At 35.5% G+C, this 24,835-nt stretch overlaps 1 protein-coding gene across 1 annotated transcript; it reads right to left on the reverse strand.

Annotated features, from left to right (window-relative positions):
- Positions 1 to 177: 177 nt before the first annotated feature.
- LOC131143812 (uncharacterized) lies at positions 178 to 10,455 on the reverse strand. Its single transcript, XM_058092186.1, has 11 exons — positions 10,304 to 10,455; positions 10,105 to 10,198; positions 9,617 to 9,808; positions 3,848 to 4,014; positions 3,088 to 3,186; positions 2,874 to 2,942; positions 2,665 to 2,805; positions 2,473 to 2,562; positions 1,728 to 1,895; positions 599 to 677; positions 178 to 517 (listed from the first exon to the last, which is right to left on the reverse strand). Exons 2-11 carry the CDS (start codon positions 10,160 to 10,162, stop codon positions 390 to 392), a joined length of 1,191 nt encoding a protein of 396 aa, XP_057948169.1. The 5' UTR covers positions 10,163 to 10,198; positions 10,304 to 10,455; the 3' UTR covers positions 178 to 389.
- Positions 10,456 to 24,835: the final 14,380 nt, after the last annotated feature.

A 24,835-nucleotide genomic window follows, 5' to 3' on the forward strand; every position in this document is an offset into this window, starting at 1 on the left:
TCGGTTATTTCGGTTAACCGAATTAACATTCCTCTTAACCGAACCGACCGATCTTATGTTCTTAACCTAATCGAACCAATTTCGATCGGTTAATTCGGGTTTTCCCGAATTATGCTCACCCCTAATCATAACAACAATGGACAAATATTGCAGTTCCATCATATCCACACATTCAAATTCAAAGCCCTAAAATCTTAATGTGTTTTATTTTATTTTATTTTTTTCGTATTTTACCGTGGATTGATGTGATTCAATGCATTAATATTAATGACACCATAGCATTACAAGAAAAAATGCGTCGTATTCTAAATTAAGATTTTATCAGGAATCAACACCTACAGGATGAGACTTGTTTTTGTCCTTTTTATAAGCACTGACATCTTGCTTCTTCAATTTTCCACAATGAATTCTTGGATCTCTATTCCTGTGTGCCGTGCCCCACCCTGCAATCTCAGCAAAACTTGGTCTCCAACTTTGAGTGATGTCACAGGAATTGCCCTCTTTTGAGCTCCATTTCCTGCAGCTAATAAGCCTACTCAAGATTATGAAATGCAAAAATCACAAACTTTTTTAGAGTTGCATGATGGTTAGAAAAGACCATTAGTGGAACAGACTACTGCAACTGTTTCTGCATTCTGTAGGAGGATGTTATAGAGAGTTTGATTATCTGATTCTTCCTGCAACAGCATACCAGAATGAGTAGACCACAAATTTGCATTAGCAACCATATTACCAAGCTTTTTTTTTTTTTCATATATAGAATTACATATACAGGTGCGTGTGCGCATGTACACACACACACAAAAAGCTAAATTTCATCTGAGAAAAAAATAGGGAACATCATATTTCATTCATCCAGCCATGGAGGACAGAGTCCATGAAGACAATATAAATATTTTTAATCCTGTGATTAGGGGCAGTAAAAACTTGACTTGAGCATGCCCTGACCAATTATGCTGGGGCCACAGTGCTGAGCCCAAATGAATTGCCATTTTCCATGTTTTAAGAAAAAGCCGAAAAAAAGTAGACTACAATTATTTTGCTCTCCTTCCTGCTGGCAACAAAGAGCATAATTGAACCCGATCTTGCATTGATCATGTAAAAGGAATGAAGGAGAGAGAATTTCAGCTTCTAAATCAGCATGTTGCATTGGATACTACCACCAGTCCACCACTGGAGCTAATTATGTGCATGGTAATCTTCTCATTCTTCCTATTAGTATTTCTATTTTCCTGAATAATTTTTTTCTAAATTTTATAATTGCTCTTCCATGAATATTTTTTAATCAAAACCTCATTTGCATTGATATTATGATTGAAGTTTTGGCCTCCAACATAGCTGCATTTCACGTAATCAGCAAATTTTACTGCAAACTGAAAAGTTTGGGTTCTCATAGGGTCCTATCAATTATTTATTTTTCTTTTTCTTCTCCTAAAATATTTTCATTACATGTATCATGCCTTGGCTAATAAAAATAATTGTTGACAAGTTCAAATGACAGTTTCAGGCTATTAAGTACTAGTCTGGAATTTTATACTTTATAGACGTGTCCCATTTGGTCTCCATGCACTTTATTGAAGTTTGCTATATCATGATTGGTACGCAATTGACATAACGTATGCTTTCATATGAACTATTTTCACTCAAAATAACTTGTCAATGTAATGAAGAGAAAAATCAGAAGATTCTGTCATTATGCTTAGAGATGATATTCATTGAACACATACCTTTGCCTCGACAAGGATTAGGGGTCTAGTCTCTATCTTTACACGCCCTACAATTGCGGTTCGTTGCCGGCCATTTTGATCAACTACAAGTACTTCTTTGCCTGCTTTTAACTCTGATAGGTAGCAAGTCTTTCCTCCTGGAACAGCAACATAGGCATGCACTGGTCCCTGTGCATTTTGGAAGAAAAAGCAGTTGGTTAGGTTGCACAATTAGTACGAAGCAAGCAAGAACTAGGTCATTATTGCTGAAATTGTAATAGAAAAAGGGACCTCTCTAGAATCCTAAAATGCTGAGTTATATGAACAGAAAAAATAAATAAACAAACAAATTCATCATAATGGTATGACGAACAAATGGATACATTTACATGGTAAATATGAAGGCAGTTTTAATATTTTCACCTCATATGGGTTAAAAACCGTTTTCTTCCCTAACCACGCTAGCCATGCAGAAGTAACAATAATTCAGGGAATTACTCAGCTGTAGCTGACATTTCTTCACATGTGTTTTCTTTCTTCTATTTCTTTTTTTTTTTTTTTTTTTCGCTTTATGTTTTTTTTGTCTTTTTTTATTTTATTTATACATATATATTTTTTTCAAATGATGTGAGGGATTTCTGGTGGAAACACAATAAAGGATGTGTTATGGCAGCTGATCTAATCCGATTGGCCAGTGTTCATCACCAAGTTTTACAACACCAGTAATCAAAATAACATCTTTAGCAACTCCAAAGCCAAATCTCACCGCATTAACTCGAAAAGGCCTGCTGGCAATGTAATTTGACTCCAAGCATTCTGAGTGAACAAGAAAGAGTCCTCTAGCAAAGGACCCAACCTATTATACACAAAAAGAAAGAAAAATTCATAGACAAAAGAAACTTCTTGGAACATAAAAAACAAAAACCACAGGAATATAAGAAGGAAACTGGAACCAAACCAGAAGTCCTTCACCAGGTCTCATGAGACTACACAGATCCACACAAACACGATCACCCATTCCGGTAATTTGTACCCAAGTAACAGTAGCACTAGTCAAACTCAAAAAATTGCTTGCTTCATTCCTTCTGTCAAAATAGTCCTGATGATATTAACCATGTTAAGTAGCAATGCTTCACTAGTTAAGGAGCTTAACTTCGAGGAAATTACCTTCAGCTTAAGAATAGCTGCAACGTCGTCAACTTTTAAAACAACACCTCCCAACCCCTGCTCCAACGCCTAGAAACAAAGGTAAAAGTTTTCACACAATGTCAGGGTGCACTTCCCAATGTCCAAAAATTGAGCTGTCCTCGAGTATTTAGAATTCATTCATTTTAAAATATTTAAGAGAAATCTTGAGAACAGAGAAAAACAAAAAATCTACCTCAAGAAAAATTTGTGCTTGGAAGGGTGTTCTAGAGATCGCAAACACTGTTTTTTGACTGCCCTGGAACGCTGCAACAATATTCTCTGCAGGTATCACCTAAGAATCACAGAACAATATAGATCAAAAAGAAGACAACAGTATTCCAAAGGTTCACCAGAAAAATATTTGTTACAGAAATATATTAGTCATTTGAAAGAGCTGTCAATGGGTTAGTTCTGGAAACATGACAAAAAAGATAGGCAACTGATTGAAAAATCCAAGGAAGTTATCATAAAACTAGCACTGGAAAGAGTTCTGAAAGTGCAAAATGTATAGATGGCGTGCAGCCTCATCCAGAAGAAGGAGATGAACAAATGCATAAACAGGAGTCACTGACAGAATGTGGTGGCATGAAAGGTAAGTCCCTCCAGGTTCCACTTCCAGTGATTCAAATGGACTGATTTGAAAAATAATTTTGGTAGAATACAGCAAGTGAACAAAGTAATTTCTAAGTTATATAAGTAGTCTATTACATTGGCCATTCACCAAAAGGACAAGATCCTGCAGCCATGTAGACTACTCAGCACTAACATAATTATTCGCAGGAAAAATCATTCCTATCATAGACACTGACCAGATAAAGTCTAGCTAATGTTATTGAGTTGCAACAAAGTAATCATAGACATCTGTTCACTGTCAAATGTAGTAAATGAAGTGTAAAGGCATATTGATTAACTTGATTAAACTCATACATAAGAGCTGTTAGCAATGAACACACCTGCCAGTCTAGTAAATTAATGATAACATTCTCGGCCTGCTCATCAACTGGTTGGAGCTGCTGTAATTGCTGTGAAGATGAAATCTCATAAAATGTGCCAACTCTTCTATTCTCACCATCAAAAAGCTGTCCCTCTTCAATGAAGAGAGGATATATCAATGCAATTGCTGCACATGCATTGATAAATATTTCATTTTGAGGAAATCAAATTCTACGAACTGTGGGAAAGATTTGAGAACCAAAACTACGAAGGCCCAAAATGTGTAGGAAATAAATCTTCTTTTATTTATAAAATCAGAAGATTAAAATCACTCCATGATAGTAGCAAAATAAATGACAACAACAACACAACAAAAACAACAAGAAGCCTCAAGTCCCACTAGGCGGGTTCAGCTACACGAATCCTTTTCCACCAATTCACCCGATCAAGAGCATTTTCCTCTATTAGGTTGAGGGTTGCTAAATCCTTCCTCGCTACCTCATTTGAAGTTATTTTAGGCCTACCCCCACCCCTTTCATGCTAGAAACAAAAACTCACTCACTCCTCATTATAGGTGCTTTACTAAGCCTGCGTTTCAAATGCCCAAATCATCTAAGCCGCCCCTCCCTTATCTTGTTTTCAACCGGTGCTATGCCTAAATTATTACGTATATGTTCATTTCTTTATATTTTAATGTTAAACCACTTATCCACCTTAACATTCGCATCTTAGCAACTTTTATTTTTTATACGTGTTATTTCTTAGTTGCCCAACATTCTGAACCATAAAGCATAGTTAGCCATATAGCCGTTATATAATTTTTATTTTTTTTTTATAATTTTAAGGGTGTTCTATGATCAAACAACACACCTGACGCACTCCTCCATTTTACCCAACATGTTTTAATTCTATGTACCACATCTTTTTCAATTTACCCTTCATCTTGCATAATAGATTCAAGATATCTAAATCTATCACTGCTATTAATCTCTTGATTATCAAGTTTAATTTTCTCTCTATTACTACTCCATACATACTAAAATTATATTTTATATATTTTGTCTTATTCCTACTTATCCTTAACCCTTTAGACTCTAATATGGTTCTCCAAAATTCTAACTTAGATTCCACCCCACTCCTACTATCATCAATCAACATGATATCATTTGCAAACAATATACACCAAGGGATCTCATTTTGGATATTCTTAGTTAGTTCATCAAATACTAAAGTAAAAAGATAAGAACTCAAAGTATAACCTTGATGTACAGATTCTCCTCCTACAGTCCTAGCACTAATCACTACTCTATCATGCATATCCTTAATGACCTCAATATATATACTACAAACTCCCTTCCTTTTTAAGACCCACCAAAGAACTTCCCTAGGTGAGTATCTAGCATAAGCTATTTTTAGGTCAACAAAAACCATATGAAAAATAAAACAATGTTCCAAAATTTTTTTAAGAATAGGAACAGACTTGAAATTGATTTTCATCTTTTTAACTTGAAATGTTACTGCATAGTTGTTTACGGCCTGTTTGGTGACAATGTCATTCCCAATTTGCTGCCTGCCTTCTCAAACTTTGGAATTGGCAACAAAAAGCATGTTTGGTATTCTGTTCCTAATTCCAAAAAAAAACCTGCAACAAAATGCCTAGCTTTGGAAATGTGGATTATGGACTAAAAGTTGGAAACATCAAAGTCATGTTGCCTCTTACTTTGGCAAGAAGTGAAAATACATAAGGCAGTGAGTCTCCGCTTCCCACCTTCGAGAGCTGGGATTGAATCCAAACCCTGATTCATCCTTCGAAAATTCTCTCCATTGCCTTGTTCCAAAAACAAGCCTTCAGCAGTTGCTCTTCCTCTCTGGCCATCTCTACTTTTTTCCCTCTACCTCTTCCTCTTCTTTATCCCTTCAGCATTTTGTTTTTATAAATTTCGTATGCGCCCAAACAGGTTTGCAAACAAAATGGACAAACATTCTCTTGAATTGACCTTCAAACAACATATATATTTTTTTAAAACTGATCATCCCAAATAATTTTTGGCCCTCAACATTAGTTCAATTCAACAAATGCATGATCAAATTGATTTAAGTTTCAATCAAAAGTTCTGTGAAATGGTGGAACATAGGAATTATTCTTCAAAAGCCATTTTCATGCAAGTTTGTACCCAAATTTGACCAATCCGATTGGCAGTGTCTGTTCAAAAGCTATATGGCCTACAAAATGGCTGAGCAATTTTATGGTCACCAAGGCATTGGCCACGGATTGAGTGTGACTGAAGAAACCAAGAAATGCACCTCAATCTGGGAAGAATGTTACATGCATGGTCGAATACCTACATCCACATATGTCCAATAAGCTTATATTTACATAGCCAAGGTTTGCATGTGCCATGCACTTAACATTGGCATTCCTCATGCTACAGTCAGCCAAGATTAGCTAGGGCAATAATTAATGTTCAGCCAAAATGAGTGTAAGGTGATTGGCTGAATCAAGATGGCCCAGCTTGCATGGTCACAGCCTTTTTTTTCAAATTTGAGGATGTGACAAAAATAATGACCCTCTTCACCAGGATGTCAGCAGATTAAGCATCTGTAAGGTTTTTCATATTTGGTTGAAGGCATGCTGAAATTCTGCCCCCACAAAGTATAGGATTAATTTAATATTTACATTACCAATAAATTGGTCAAAATTAATGCAAGATGCATGGTCAAGCATGGATGTAGAATGGTGAGCCATCATGCTTCTCTCTTATGGTTATTGTTTAATGCTATCAATTGACGTTAACAAATGTCATATAGTACACGGCCATCACTTTCAATGTTTACAAAATTCAGCTTTTTACCTAGATTTTCTGCCACTCTCATTAACATATATTGTAATGTTTGGCCAAGCATTAATTTGGCCATCTTGGCCCCATTATCATATCAGCACTGCACAAATTATTCTCAAATGGTGTTCATTTCTGAAATCAGGAGTCCATAAGTCATCATAATGCATGTGTGTTCAGGCAAACTATGCTCAGTCAATTCTTTGCATGTCAGATTCCTACTCGGCCATTTTGCCAAACCATGAGCAGACTCTATCAAAAAAGCTGGCCATACATATTTGCATGACTAGATGTGGGTTTCAAAATAGGATGTGGCTCGGACAAGCTAAAGGAATGAATGTCTCAGAAAAGTGTAAGCATTCAACATTAGAAATATAATTTTACATCAGCTTAATCATCTAAATGAGATGCACTATCTGTGGATTGGTGTATTACAATTTACAACCATGATTATCTTATAGAGATTCTTTGTACTCTTTACAGTAATATATGTATCTTTGTAACTTATCCAGTGGTGTTTTTATCTTTTATCTTTGGACGGATCCTGCATTAAGAGGATAAGGACACTTAGAAGTAAGAAGGTAACGTAATGGATGATGACTCTATTTGATGGGGATCAACATGCACCTCGAGTTATCTTTTGCGGATATTGTGACACGTGGATGACCACCCGAAGTCCACCATTGGATGTGAACTTTATTTGCAGCAATTGAAGCTTCTCTTGGAAGCTAGCTTGGAAAGACGATGACAATTTGCAAGTCAAAGAGTCTTGGTTTTTCAAGAAGCATAACAACTTGCAAGTCAAAGAGTCTTGGATTTTCAAGAAGCATTTATTTCATTTTCCTAGGCACCTATTGCCTATGACAAACTATTTCCTAAGAACTTCATTACCTATGTTTTAAATGTTTTATTTTACTTTTGTATTTTCTTTAATCTTTTAAGAAGCCATGTGCAAGTCATGTGCATGTAAGGCTATAAATATGTCATCACTTATTGTAAAAGGCATCTTGCATTATCAATTAAAAAAAGAAGCTTTTGCTTGAAGTTGTGAATCTTGTTCCTCTCCTTGAGAGTGAGTAGTGTGAGGCTACATTCTGTCTCCCCGAAGATTGGGTGGTCAGAGACAACGACAACATCAATGTCATCATCAACACTACACACCCACACCTCTTTCATAGCTCACAGCCACAACCACCTCAAGCTTCATTCTTGTCTCAAGATTCTCAAGGATCAACAAGCTTGTTCGTGGTCTGATTGAGTACTCGTTTGTCTTGGTATTTAACATTCCGAACCTTTTGGTAAACTTGTTTCAATTCCTTGTTTGTGACCATCTAAAACAGTCCCTAAGAGTACCTTGTAAGCTTTGAAACTCTACCCGAATCCTTGATTGAAAAACCTTGTTCGTTCTCTTTGATTTTCAACATGAACATGTTGTTAGTACCATACTCAGGGATATTTGATTTGTACATTAGGACTTGTGATCTAAGACTTCTAATATAACTTCTTTTAGAGTAAACTTGATTACTTAAATGAAATGATCAACTAAGGGTTTTTGAACCAAATCATACATGTTTTCAAAATCTCAACAACTTGTGATCATTAGAATATGTTTGTGATGTTCATGCTTGGTCAATTTAATTTTTTTATAGATTGTGATATTGTGTGTGTGCTACAAAGAGGGTCAACCATAGGACTAGGGCTACTTAGAATCGTGCTACATCACTATTGTAAGGATCTTCCTCAAGATCAAAAGACCCATATCAATTTATAAATTTAGTTTATTGTTTACCTCTTATGCAACTAAATTCCTACACATAGATTTCCTTTTCTCCATATCTTCGTCTAATTCTCATCTCCTTGCTATCCCCCTCACTCTACAAAAATGTTTCTCTTTCTCAATCTCAATTTCTCTAATTTCTCATCTCCTCAATTTTCTCCTCAACCTTGTTTCCCATTCTTGTTCCTTCACCAAGGATGCAGCTTGGACTCTATCTATGATTCACATTTCTAATACATTTTCTTTGATAAATTATAACATGTAGAAATGTATTATCATGATCTCAATTAAAAAAAATAACTTAAAAATCAGCTCTCAGTCACAAAACAGGATCGACTTTGCTTTCACATTCCACAAGGTCATAGTTCAATTATTTTTACAGGAAAAAATTTTTGTCCCATGAGCTGCCAGTGACCATAGAAGCTTGATTAACCGAAAAAAATGGATCCCTTTAGTCCAATAGAATAAACAGTTAACACCCAAAATATAATACCATTTATTTTATGTATTTCTGTTAGTCCACTTGCATCCATTTTCCATTTTGTTTTCGCTTAATTTCCTTCCATCCACCCCAATCATTCCCCATCCCACCAACTGGTGAAACCATGAAGAGATTTGCAGCTCTTGTTTACTGTACCAATAGGAGCACCTGATTCCATTTCTGAGAAATTTTCATCACTCCATGTACGCTCACGTAATAGGTAACGTAAGCCCAATGCACCATGATCATCAATTCTCAAATTCACCACAATTCAGGTCCAGACAAAATGTTCAATACTACACAATAAGGTTTCCCAATTGTCAATTATTAAGTACAGTAAATACACCTACTACATTACAATCGGCTTATTTATAATGCAATTTTAAAGAACATCATAAAAAACAAAACAAAAAAAAACAAAACAAAACAAAATTCTCGTAACCAAATTCCAACCTGTTGAATTTAGGAGCTGTTGAGAACTTGGATTTGGATTTGTGTGAATTGGAATAATATATAATTATATAGTATAATTGTATTGAGTTTGGCTTAAAACTAGACAAATCCAAATTGAAGGCCAAAATGGATGATCCCAAGCACAACTTTAGTTGAGTTTCATTCAATGTGTGTGTGTTCCTGAGTGTGTGAGAAAGAGAGAAAGGGAGAAGAGAGAGAGAAGTAATAAGCTGCTGCTTACATGACCATTCATTCACGATTTCTTTGTCTCCCGACGAGAAAATGAAAGTGTTCCATCCTCTTTCCACTGCGGCCGTCATTACCAGCTTGTTCTCAGTCCATATCCAAACCAGCTTCTCCTGCTCAGACAACCTCGACGAGACACGAGAAGAAGAACCCATTGTCACACAGCAACTGTGCTTCGACTCAACCCCTTTATTGTGATTAACAATAATGTTATTAGCATTCGTAGAATATCCCAGACCACGAAATCAATAATCTACAACCGTTTCCCTCCGACATGGGTCTTAATCAAACCACCACTGAAATTGAATTACAAACAGAAGAAACCCTTAATTGAAAAGCGTCATCTTGCCCGAGTTCAAGCTGAATCAAGTTTTTTTCTGAGTCTTTGATTCAGCGGGATTGCAGGGATTGAGCTTGTGCGCAGATGCACATTAAAGCCTACGATTGAGAAGAAAATGGGACGAGGAAAAAATGTGCATATACCTGATTTGACAGGAAATGGCGAGAGCGGTTTGGGGATTTGGACCGAACAAATTACCATTTCTTTAGCTTCGGTGTCTGCGTCTCTTCGCGTGTTCTAGGAAAAGTAAATGCAAAAAGAAACGAATATTGTCCATATCAAACAGTTCTCACTCGTGCAGAAACTCAACAGTACTATTAAACTAGCATGTCAGAAACTCACTTGGCTCCTGAAATACTGCAGCAATGGAACACAAAATTAAACCATACCACCAACAAGTTTTCTTTCTCTAATTCTCTCCCTCTTTCTCGCCAGCCAAACAGTAACGCTGCCCAAGTGACTATTTTTATTTTCTATTTCCATTACACGGGCCCTGCTTGGGGGTGGCAAATCGGCTTCATAAACGGGTCGGTCCGGTTCACCTGTTTAGATCATGTTCATTTTTATTTTTATTTTTATTTTTATTAGGAAGTTGCAAATTATCTCCTTATTTAAATTTTCTAATATTTGAATAAAATTCAAAAAACACAAAAAATGCATTTCTTAATCTTTTTATGTAAATTTTTTTTAAAAAAACTTAGAAGTGTTATTTTTATAATTATTTAAAATTGTAAAATTTAAGTTTTATTTTTACAAATATACATTCCATTAATTTTTATTTCAGTACCATTTAAATAATATAATAAAATAGTCAACTAAATGAAAAATTACTAAATCACAATTTAGTCCACCATTTCTACAATTCTTTGAATTTATATTCAACGCATATTTTTACGCAACATAAATATCTATTAAGATCTTACACATTATGCAAGTTATCAAGAGTTAATTTATTAAAATGTTGAACAATAGTAATAATTATGAATAAAATGTTATATATGTAGTATATAATAAGGTCTATTTAAGAATAAATAAATTTTTCTTCACGTCATAGACCTAAAAAAATAATAAAAGAATTGCATAGGCATATTAACTTGCATAAAAAAAAAATGCAATTATTATTTTTTCGTATTATCTTCCTCTTGACTTCGTATGTTAAAACATTTTACTTGTCCATTTTATTTGAGGGTTCAAAAATATTAATTTTTTCATCAATAATTTTCTTTTCTTTATTATTATCCATATTATTATTATGTTTTTAAAAAAAATTCAAACATGTCCTAGTGCAACTTTAAGAAAGGGCAAAAACTAAAGGGGAACAAATTGAGTTAAACATATATCATATGTGTAGTTTGTTATTGTATTGTATCCTTTGCTACATGAATTATGTATATTCTTTTTTGTATGACCAAAAATCTGGAGTTGTCAAGATCTTGTGAAACTTTACCTTAGTCAAATTTGGGATGAATTAACCATGTCAATCACAACGAATAATTTAAGGGTATTTTGGTGAAGAATTGAACTGAGACCTCTTACAGTTCCTCATTTGTACTCTTCACAAGACCGCAACCTAATGAATTCCATGGGAACTGTGTATAATTGACTCATATTTTACTGCATATGAATGCATATACATTAGAATCACTGACGGAATACATGTTTAAAATTTGAGATTTTCATATTGTTATAGTATGTGGCTCATATTGAGTGAAACATATGTATAGAGAAAGCAAGCTGAAAAAAAAAAATAAGGAAGTTGGTCTGAAGAAAACCATCAACAGTTTTCTATAGGTATATCAATGATTTCTTCCAGAAGCCAGTTAGGAAGAAAATCGTCAATAATTTGATAAAACCGTTAACGGTTTTGTTCAACATCGTTTTTGAAATTTGAACTGAGATGACTAATAGTTGGTTGCCCCGTGGTACGGTAAAGGGGTATTTGAGGGTTTTTTCTAATACTTTTGTATGACTAGGGTTAGTATAAATACAACGATGTAACCGTAATTTCGATAATAGTGAATTTCAGCTGCCGCTTGCTCCTATGGACGTAGGCATTCTGTCAAACCACGTTAAATCTGTGTGTGTTTCTTACTTTCCTTATCTCTATGTGTTTCCAAATTATTCATCCTAATTACTGCACGATCATTCATCACAACAATTGGTATCAGAGCCCAGGTCACGATGTTTGGGATTTCTTCTGCGAAGTTCGACATGGTCAAGTTCAATGGATCTGGAAATTTCGGATTAAGGCAGAGGAGGGTCAAGGATTTATTAATGCAGCAAGGCATGGTGAAGGCGTTATACGGAAAGCAGTCGAAAGGCATGGACGACATGAATTGGAAGGAACTGGAAGCAAAGGTTATGGTAACTATTAGGTTTTGTCTGGCTGATAATGTGATGTATCACATCATGTATAAGGAATCACTAAAGACAATTTAGCTAAAATTGAAAAGTTGGTATATATCCAAGTCGTTGATGAACAAGCTTTATCTTAAGCAGAAACTGTATGGTTTTAAGATGTTAGAGGGTTCAGATCCGAACCAGCATATTAACGTGTTCAACCAGATCATTAATGATTTGAAGCGAGTTGATGTTAAGTTCGAAGACGAAGCCGAGGCATTAATGTTACTGAATTCCCTATCTGGTTCTCCTACGTACGAAAATTTGCTTACAATCCCAATGTGGGGAAAAGAAACTCTTGAATTGGAGGAGATCACAAGTGCTATTTTAGGTTTTCATCAGAAGAAGAAAGCTAGTGATGAGAATATACAAGGTGAAGGACTTGCGGTGAGGGGTAACCAGGATTGTGGGAGAAGCAAGTCCCGAAACGGATCCAATAAATCTCGATCCAATTCCAGGAAGAGGAAGGAGATATGGTGTTTTAAGTGTAGGAAAAAGGAACATATAATACGAAATTGTCCAGAGAAAAAGAAAGGGAATGCAATAAAGAGGGTCCATCAAAGTATGCAAATGTAGTGGAAAAAGAAGACTCTAAGAATAGTGACGAGGATATGTTTTTTGTTTCATTCGGTTCAGATCATCTCATAGATTCTTGGATTCTAGATTCGGCATGCTCTTATCACATGACAACCCATAAAGATTGGTTCGGCACCTACAGGTTTGTAACGATCTGCTTATTTAACCATAATAAATTTTGTTTTTTAAACATAGTAATCCTGGTAAAACATAATCAACCTGGACCCATGGGTACCAGGGATATACCTGAATTACAACACCAATACCTAAGCAGTGGGAAACGTAAAATCATATACATAACAAATCATCCATCCAATACAATACCAGAGTTTTACTACAACTGTCATATACATACACACATCCCAAAATATTCAAAAAGTGCCCTAAGGTCACCACCCAAAAATCCGTCAAACCCTAACAAAATGACTTACCCTTCAGATAGGGTAGAATAGTCGAACTCTAATGCTACAGAGCTCTATCCGCTCTTCTATCTGGGGCTCCTGAAATGTTTATATAGCTGAGGTGAGACACCTCTCAGTGAGGGAAATAAACTAATATCAATGTGTGACAACATGAGTATTTTCGTGTTATACATTTAACAGTACATAAATCATATTTAATAAAATTGTCTGTATCATATCTAGGAAAAACATAGTTTATTATAACATGGTATAACATACTGAATTTCTACACATAAAAATCATCTCATATAACTGTAGATGAAATAACACTCTAAATGGATAGCTAACTGGTGTCATGTCTTACCCCCACATGACTAGTTTATGCGGCTCGAAGGTGGAACCTAGCAATGGCTGACCGACCACGCTAGATCAACATAAGCCTATAAGTACGATGGGTTTGCCCCTCCTAGTCCGGATACCATAGGGACGCCTACACTACCATAAAACCACATCGACTGCCAGTCTCTCACTGCCCCTTATGACAAGTGGTAAGCACTAACATATATATGATCATGATCATATAGCTATGGTACCGTGCTTCGTGAAAGCCTAAACCAAGTCATCTGGGTTCTGATAACATATAGTATATTTCCAAATAATGATACATGGCTATTTTATAATAATATTGGTCAGGTTAATATTTTCGTAAAACTTTACATAACATATCATATAAAATTCTTGACCCTTACGCCAGCATTTTGTATATTGTAAATCACGGCCCTTATGCCAGTATAGCATATCATATAAAACCCTTGGCCCTTACGCTGGAATATCATATAAAACCTTGGCCCTTACGCTGGAATATCATATAAAACCTCGGCCCTTACGCCGATATATCATAACATACTGAATCATGAAATCTCTGTACCATTATAAGGTTTTTCTTGAAAAATGGTAATACATGAATATTCTGGGAAAACATAATACTCCATCATCATAATTTTCATGGTAAATGTTACTCATCCCACACAAAAGGAATAATATTCAGAACAAAAAATTTGTTCTAAAACCATATTTCTAGTATTATACATGAAAATCATATTTCTGATCAGCAGCATTATTTCCAACATAATTCTACAATATACATATTTACCTGAAATTAAATACTATAAAATAATAAATATATTTTCATAATAAAATTGACTTAGTTTATCCTCTTACTTGACTTATGGAAAAGCCTACAAATTACTCCAAAATTACACCTGTGTGGTCCCTAGTTTAACACCCTGAAATTGATATTTTCCCAACAAAACTTTAGTATTATCTTACCTAACATATTCTTCTCAGTTCAGAAATACCAAAAACCTAATAAAACTGAAATTAACTAACTTGCCTAAATTTTGGGATTGTTCCCAAGTTAGCCTAACCAACAAATTACTCCAGCAGATGTGTAGAGAATCTTCCCAGGTGTGACGTGGCATCTTTTGATCGTCGAACAAGCAAAGAATGGGGTCGGAATCGAAGAGAGAAGATGAAGGAGCCAAAGTTGGGGGAAGAGAGAAAAGGATTTGCATGAATTTCATCGTAGAAAATCAAATTTGAGCCTATTTATACACTAGCCTTCGTCGGCGAGGCCTAGAAGATAGTTCGTTGATGAACATTTACTTATCGTTAACGAATTTCAAGCCTTGCAAACAGCCCTCTCGGTAATTTCTCGTCGACGAGACACGTGGCGTGCGGCGAATCTAGTAGTGAGTTCGTCAACGAATCCTGCAATTTCTCCCTTTTGAATTTCCTTTTCTCCTCTTATTTTATTATTAAACTACTATATTTCAATGGGTCTTTACAAGGTTAGTAAATTATGGTTATATTCTAATGGGTATTGATACTTCATGAAAAGTTGTTGGAATAGGAAATATCATAATTAAAATGTTCAATGGTCTTGTTACAACGTTGTTTGATGTTAGACTTATACGAAATTTAAGGAGGAATATGATTGCATTGGGCACTTTAGATTGTAATGGGTTTAATTACAAGTCTGCAAGTGGAGTAATGAAGGTGAGTAAAGGTATCTTAATAGTGATGAAGGGGAAAAAATTAGTATATATATATATACACTGCTAGGTACCACAATTGTAGGTGGAGCTGCAGCTGCAGAGTCTGAGTCAAATAGTACAGTCTTGTGGCATATGCGGTTAGGTCATATGGGGTGAGCATGAGATGATGGAGCTTCATAAGAGAAATATGTTAAAGGGTGTCAAAATATGCAAGCTTAAGTTCTGCAGGTATTGTGTTATTGGGAAATAGATTAGAGTGCACAAGATAGAGGAAATTCTTGACTATGTTCCTATAGATGTTTGGGGGCCAGTAAAGGTAACATCACGGGAAGGACATACGTATTTCGTGAGTTTTATTGATGACTACTCACGAAAGTTCTAGTGTACTTTATGCAGCACAAGTCAGAAATGTTAGCCAAGTTCAAGTTGTAAAAAGTTAAAGTAAAAAACCAGACAGAGAGGAAGATCAAATGTCGCAGGTCTGACAATGGTACTGAGTACACAATTTCAAAGTTCATGAAGTTGTATGAGAAGCATGGGATTGAGAGACACTTCACAGTACGCAAGACACCACAATCAAACGGTATAGCGGAAATGATGAACAGAACAATAACTAAAAGAGCTCAGCATCTCAAGTTGAATACAGAGCTTGCAAAGAACTTTAGGACAGAAGCAGAGAATATGACATGTTTCTAGATTAACAAGTCACCAAGGGCAACACTAGATGGGAAAGTAGCAGAAGAGGTGTGGACAGGCAGCGCAGTAGACTACTCTGGTTTAAAAGTGTTTGGATGTACAGCCTACATGCATGTTTCTAGTGAGGAGAGATCGAAACTTAATGCAAAGATAGTATATGTAGCGCCTCGAACTCGGTGGGGGCCCAGAGTGCTATTCTCCATACATAACCATAACTATACCAAAACTATATCGACTCGTACCCAAAGTGGGGTACTGGGACACCTGTCCATAACTCATATTAAACAATAGAGCTGAAGCATAAATATATATATATATATATATATATAAACCCCAAATACAGTACCAGAGTTCTAATGTCACCATAATTACATACATATATCCTCAAAATCCATAATACATCCCGAGATACACAAAGTCTATCCATACACATAATTGTGTCTTACAAGTACTTACCCTGAACTACACTATCTAGTCCTGCCCTGGAGCTCTCTCGGCTTGGTTCATTGGATTTCCTGAAATGTTAGAGTTATTGAAGTGAGACACCTCTTAGTAAGACAGAATAGATTATCATCAGTGTGGGACAACATGAGTTTTGGTTTATAATAAATATATCCTGTAAATAATTAACTTTAACTCATAAATCATGTAAATTTGTACTCATATATATGTTTGGAAAATACATACTTTTCAACATAAGCATACTTTGTCATAATAAGTTTCTCTGTATATGTAAATCATCTTTTATATCTATACATAAAAGAATTTTCCCGTGAATGGATAATCATATAACATCATTTAATAACCCCACATGATCGGGTTATGCGGCCCAAAGGTGGGACTTAGCAATGGATGGCCTACCACGCTAAGCTAAACATTACGTGTCTGTAAGTACAATTGACCTACCCAGACTGGTATGGACTGCCAAGGGGGGTACTCTACTCTTCTTTGATTCAATCGACTATCCATACACCAACACTTTTTGAATAGTGTGGTGGCACTAACTATATCATGTTAGCTACAGTACCATGCTCTGAACATAATTGGTCAATCAGGTTTCTTATACCATATACTACTGTTCATATATCATAAAACTGTAACTTGATCTCATTTTCATAAAACCTGTCATATTCATAATCTGTATAATTCCTGTCATATCATAATTATGTCTGAAACTATCATATCATAAATCTATCTGAAACTGTCATATCATAAATCTGTCTGAAACTGTCATATCATGATTCCACATTATATATAACATTTTTCTAAAATCAGTATAAAATCATACTTGTTCTGTATCATCATAAAATATTCTAACATGCTTATTTATACAGTAAAAATAACCTTACTCATGCCACACAATTTGAGTGATAATTCATAATATATAATAACTGCCTGAAAAATATATATTTTGCTGAGAATTAAACGTATCATCATATTCTAGGATTTACTTAAGTCAAAATGCCTGGTTTTTCCAAAAACATACATATAATAATAATTCAAAATTTCCATTTCTATATGCCTGAATATTCAGAAAAACATATATATTATTCCTGTAATCACATACTATAATTTAATCGGTTAAATTTTCCAAAACTAACTGACATAATCTATTCCCCTTACCTTATCCCTAAAGTGGTGTCTACAATCCCCAAACAACGAATTCGCTCCGATTAAACTGCTAAGGATCGATGCTAGGACCCAGGAATGGCATTTATCCTTTAATTTGGCTAAGATCTGGAGAGAAATTGAAGAGAGAGAGAGAGAGAGAGAGAGAGAGAGAGAGAGAGAATTTCGCAGCCCTAGAGAGAGAGAGAAAATTTTCAAAGGAAATGAACTAGGGTCCTATTTATAGGCTGCTGGTCCAAAAGAAACCGTCAACGGTTTGGTCTTTAACCAAATTGTTTTTCACCATTTTACCTTTACTGCACTCGGTAACTCAAAATGGTCAATGGTTTTCCTAAGCTCCACCAAACCGTCGATGGTTTGGTCTGCACCAAACCAAAATCCTTTTTTTTTTTTATTGTTATTATTATTTTTTTTTTCTGGGTCTCTACATCCTCCCCTCCTTATAAAAATTTTTTCCTCGAAATTTACTAACCAGATTTTATACCATTATTTGGAAATCAGTGACATGTTTACCCGACTCTAGAAAAAGCCAAAGGCCACCCATATAGCGGCCCCGTCCCAAATTTATTAATAACCCTCACTTATGGCAGAGGAATATTATGGTTACAACCAAGGTTTCTAGGAGATTACAAGTAGCAAAACAAAACTCTCCCATAAACTATTCATAATTTAAAACCAAAAACAAATGAGTTATAACTATACAAAATAACTATACAACCTACAATAACCAAATATTTACCTAAACCATCACATTTATCTGGCTAATGTTGGGCCCTGCTAAATAAGTGTAGGTATCTTTGATGCAAAAGCTTCCTCAACTGCGTGATTACGCTAGAATACTTTCACCAATGAAATTTTCTAGGTACGTAGTCCCTGCTCTTTCTGGTCTAAGATCTGAACTGGAACTTCATCATAGGATAAAGTATCTCTAAACTCCAGTGACTCATAACTTATTATAAGCGTTAGATCTAGGACTTACTTTTTCAACATGGACATATGAAACACATCATGGATCTTAGACAATGCTAGGGGTAACGCTAACCTGTAGACAACTAGACCAATTCTTTCCAATATCTCGAATGGTCCAATATACCTAGGGCTTAGCTTACTCTTCTTCCCAAATCTCATAACTCCCTTCATTGGTGCAATTCTGAATACATTATCTCCTACACCAAACATTAGCTTCCGTCGGCAGGTATCTACATAACTTTTCTGTCGATTCTAAACTGTTTTAATTCTTTCTTCGATAAATCTGATTTTCTCATAAGTCCACTGTACCATCTCTGGCCCCAAAATTTGCCTTTCACCCACTTCGTCCCAATATAGTGGAGTTTGGCACCTTCGACCATATAACGCTTCATACGGTGTCATCTCGATACTGGTCTAGTAGCTATTACTGTAAGCAAACTCCACCAGTGGCAGATACTGAATCCAACTCCCCCCAAAATCCAGCACACAAGCTCGCAACATATCTTCCAGTATTTGAATTGTTCTCTCTATGTGACGCTCTGATTTTCATACCAAATTTTTTTTCCATATAAATAATACATAATCTAACCCGAAAGTGGGTACCGAGTATACAATCATACTCAAATACATACACCTAACAACTGAAGTCATTTCTTATATATATACAAACCACATCAAATACACATACTAGAGTACTACCATTCATATATACAAGTCAAACACAAAAATTCTAGGGGAATCAAACCTCCCTAGCTCAAAATACTCACCCTGTCTACCCAGGGTATCTGCTCCCCTCTATTTCGAAGTTCTATCACTAGGTCTAGCTCAATTCCCTGAAATGTTTAAATGAATGGGTGAGACACATCTCAGTAAGACGGAATAAATTATCTACAATGCAATATGAGATTCATTATATCATAGCATATATTCATTTCGATAATAACATTTTCTAAGAAAATATATCATTTCCACAATCATAATCATATAGGTATAAAATACAAGCTTCAATAAGCTTTTACTTCCAATTCCAAAATCATTCATCCGTAACCCAAATTTACTAACGAAGTTTCTGAGAATAGGGAAGCTTACCCGCCCATACAAGTAGCTTCCCTCTGCCCTGATATTGTTTGCATCCTAACCCGATTAACTTGGGTTCAGCTACAACTGACACTTATCTGAGCACTCACCTTACTCAGTAAACCCTCAGGCGGTGTGTTTTACTTTGCTTTATTTATTTATTAACTCACACTATTTCTTTTCACATTTTCATTCTCATTACCATTCTCATTTCGTTTCCATTTTCATTTCATTTCAATTTCCTTTTCATTTTCATTTCCATATCTAGCTCATGAGTGTCACTAGTTACCAATACATCTGTGTCTGTACTCATGGCTGCCTTGAGGATAACTCTCCACATCATGCTTCTCCCCATGAATAAGGTTGTATGGCCCGAAGGCTAGACCTAACCGCGATTGGACGACTCGATTAGGTCAAATAACATTATATATCTCGTATCTATAGTACAACTGGTTGGCCAAAAGCCCTGATCCGGACTTAGGGGGCACAACAACTCTGCTATACAGCTCAATTAACTGTCACACCACACGCTCCACGAGTCTGTGTGGTTGCACTAACTCCACTAGCAACGGTCTCGTGCTCCATAGCACAACCCATCATTAGGGTTTCCATATCCATCCATCAAGGTTGTCACTGCCACATACTAGCAATCATTATGTGGTATTGGCACTTCATCAATCACATGTCTGTATTCCCCTTTCGAAATTTCATATTTCATTTATCACAATTTAATATTCATATTGTAGAATTAATGATGTAATATTCACATTTCACATATTCACTTTTCCCATAATCATATTTCTCATTTTTATATTGTAAAATTAACATTGCAATATTTCAATTTCACATACTCACATTTCCTATAATCATATTTTTTATATTCACATTTCTCATATTCACATTTCTCATTTTCATATTGCAAAATTAACATTGCAATATTTTCATTTCACATATTCACATTTCAATATCAGTATTCTCAACACACTTCATCATTTCAATGATATTTTCTCAGTTCATAATTCATCTCATCTCATACTATCATATACATATCTCGTTTCACAATTACTCAGTATTTCTCAAAACGCATTTTCATATTTCACCTTTCATTTTCTCAAAAGATACATTTCCTGCACATTTTACTTTCATCATTTTCCCACATTTCAAATCTCATATCAAAATACATTTTAGTATCACATATTTCACAGGGTAAATCATATAACTCAGTTTAAACATTTCTCAATATAAATCATATGCTACATAAATTTCATCTAATATTTATTTCATAATAAATTTCAGGTAAAATAACATACCTCATTTTCACATATTTCTCAACCCATAATTTTATAAAAAGACTGCTATAATTTATTCCCCTTACTTGACTTACTGAGATTTCACTAAACACCCAATTTTCTACGCCCTTCAGCGCTTGTAGCCTAAAAACCTGCAATTCACATTTACCCCAAATTATTCAACACAACTCCTAGAATAACTTCCATTTAACACCTCCTACATTTCATATACTCCAAATTAACTTAAAAACCTCGAAATATACCACTTACCCTAGTTTTGGGATGGTGTCCCAAAAGCCCAACTTGAAAATCTACTCTAAGTATGTTGCAGAGAATCTTCTCAGGAACCTTATGGTGGTTCCTGATCGTCAATCCGAGCAGAGCATGAAAATTATACAATTTTACAAAACAAATTTATAGAGTTTTATCGAATTGTGTGGCATGAGAAATACTGAAATATTATAGAATATGTTATATAATTTTACAGAAGCATGATTATATAGCCTAGAGAGTTATGAAACATAACTTATACAGTGTTACATACAGAGCTACAACTATATAGAATTTTACAGAAATACAGTTTATATGATATACAGTATTTTACAGAATCATGCTTATACAGTATTTTACAGAATTAAGAATATGTAGTATATTCCAGAACAAGATTGTACAACATTTTACAGATTTGATTATGTAGTATTTTATTACCATGATATACAGAATATAAAACCATGATTATACAGAATTTTATAGAATCATGATATACAAAATATAGAACCATGATATACAGAAATATAGATTATACATAATATAGAGCCATGACATACAGAATACAGAATTACAGTTACAGAATTATAGAATATACGGATATACGTATATACAGTTATTACAACGTCATGGCTATACAGTTATACAGAATCATGGTTATACAGAAATACAGAATCACGGTAAAACAATTAGATTTATATAGAAATATTATTATACAGTATCAGACCCCGATGGAATACAACAGTTTATAGAGTACGGTACCATTGCATTACAGTATAGACAATGCAACCACACGTTTCAAATAGAGTATAGTATAGTCGATTGTGTCCTCAAGAAGAGTTGTGAGCTCCCTGGCGTCCGAACTAGGTGGAGCGGGCCTTTTGTGCTATAGGCATCCAGATATGCATACAGTTAGGCTAGCACTAGAAGGCCAACCAGTGTTTATCCCCGCCTTCGGGCCGCACAACCTAGTCATAAGGGGGTAAATCATGACATATAGCCATCTAGGGGGAAGTTTACAGACATATAGCTATGTATAGTACACACAGAAAGCAAAGATTATGTATTATAGATAGAAGTACTTTTGAATAGAAAACTCAGAAATTTTCATATTCTATATGATATAAGCGTGTGTTATTATACAGATGTTTTCTTGTTATATATCGTATACAATATTAATTAAATGATATGTTACCAACTAACTTATATGCAAAACATTGGTGATAACAAGTTTCTCCTTACTGAGAGGTGTCTCACCCCAAAATTATTAAACATTACAGGTAATCCAGAGAGGCGAGCAGGGTCGGCTCAAAGGTAGAGTTGGTATAGAGTCGGTGTAGTCTTTAGGGTGAGTTTTGGGCTGGCCTGTGGAGCCACATTCTTTTGGGACTTTTTGGGAAATGTTATGTATATGTGTGTATGTGTACAGTTAGGTATATGGTATTCTAGTATTGTATTTTGGTATTTGTTGGATATGCATGTACTTCTGCTGTCTAGGTGTTATATGAAATGCACAGGATACCACGGTCCCACTTCGGGCCGTGATGATGATAGTTATGCTCATGTAAGGTTTCAGAGCTCATTTATTAATATAGAAAAAGGAAAAAAAATGGATGGAAATTTTAGGTCGTTACACAAGTTGTTAGGGTGGTGAGCAAGTTTCTATCAAATTCGGGACAATAACATTGGGATGTAGTCAAGTGGATTTTCATATACTTAAGGGGCATTACAGACTATGGCATCATGTTTGGCAGACAATAGGGTGATCCCTCACTTGTGGGATATGTGGAAGTAGACTATGAAGGGGACTTGAATGACAAGTGGTCTACCATAGGTTATGTATTCACTCTTGTGGGGGGCCTTATTTGTTGGAGGTCCATGGTTCAGTCTCTAGTTGCACTATGTAATACTAAGATAGAATATATGGCAGTGGCTGAGGCTGTCAAGGAAGCTTTGTGGCTTACAGGGTTAGTCAAGCAGTTGGGTATGCAGTAAGGTGGAGTTCAATTGCATTATGATAGTCAGAGTATCATTTTTTTGGCAAGGAATCAGGTGTTTAAAGCGAAGATCATGCATATAGATGTGAGGTTTCATAGGATCAGGGAATTAGTTTCTTCTAGTGAACTATTACTTAAGAAAGTTCACATTTCTGAGAATGCAGCAAACATATTGACAAAGTCTATTACCACATATAAGTTCAAGCACTGCTTGGACTTGATTAACATCTCCAGATGCTATATGGGAGGCGTCCCAACTTATTGTCTCAGGTGGAGCTCCGGGTTATGTTTCATTTTTCTCCTAACGAGTGAGTATTCGCCAAGGTGGAGATTGTTGCAGTATGTGGCTCATATCGAGTGGAACACATGTACAAAGAAAGTGGGCTAAAGAAAATAAGGAAGCTGGTATGAAGAAAATCATCGACAGTTTTCTATAGGTACATCGACGGTTTCTTCCCGAAACCAATTAGGAAGAAAATCGTTGACGGTTTGATAAAACTGTTGACGGTTTTGTTCGACATCGTTTTTGAAATTTGAACTGGGATGACTAATAGGTTGGGTGTACCCCCAACGGCCCCGCGGTATTGTACAAGGGTATTTGAGGGATTTTTCTAATACCTTTATATGACTAGGGTTAGTATAAATACAATGATGTAACCCTACTTTCAATGATAGCAAATTTCAGCCGCCGCTTCCTCTCATGGACGTGGGCATTCTGCCGAACCACGTTAAATCTGTGTGTGTTTGTTGCTTTCCTTATCTCTGTGTGTTTTCGTATTATTTATCGTAATTGCTGCACAATCATTCATCACAACAAAAGTCTTAGGTTTGAGAAGGTTTGTCATAGGCAATTGGGTTTGATCTTTCATTCATACTAAAAACCTCTTCGCATTTGATGAAGGCATTACGGATGATGCCCCCGGCCGTTGGCTCAAGTTGCAAGGGCAGGCTTGGGATGGGCCGCTTGACGGTATAAGTCCTAGGTTCGATTCATGCCCCCAGCGAGCAAAAACCTAATTTACTCCTGCGTTGGCTGTGGGGCCAGACAACATGGGCGTGGGACTAGTTCGAAGGAGGGGGGTGGTACTCAATGATTCCGGGACACCGGCGTAACTAAAAAAAACGCATTGCGAATGATGACCAAAAAGGGAAAATGCTGAATACTAGGAGTACAATTTAGCCCAGGAAACTATAACTTTTGTTGTGCTGGCTAAGTTGCTTGATCAGTTCATTTATGTCTTCTAATTACTCTCATTAGCTACTATCTTCATATCAAGGTTGGCATATGTAGGTGCAATTTAAAACTAAAGTTCATATTCATTAATGAATATATCTTGAGAAGCATGATGATTTTTCAGACAAAATATTAACGTATTTCAAGAAAGAGAGATTTTCCTCAAATTTGATTCATTGGCACATTTACTTTGAGCCTACATGTATTTCTTTTTTCGGAAGACATTCATATAATTAAATGCCTGCATGAAGAGTCTTGGGAATTTATAATAAACACAATAGC

Source organism: Malania oleifera, chromosome 1, assembly GCF_029873635.1.
Source record: "Malania oleifera isolate guangnan ecotype guangnan chromosome 1, ASM2987363v1, whole genome shotgun sequence".
Taxonomy (NCBI): Eukaryota; Viridiplantae; Streptophyta; class Magnoliopsida; order Santalales; family Ximeniaceae; genus Malania; species Malania oleifera.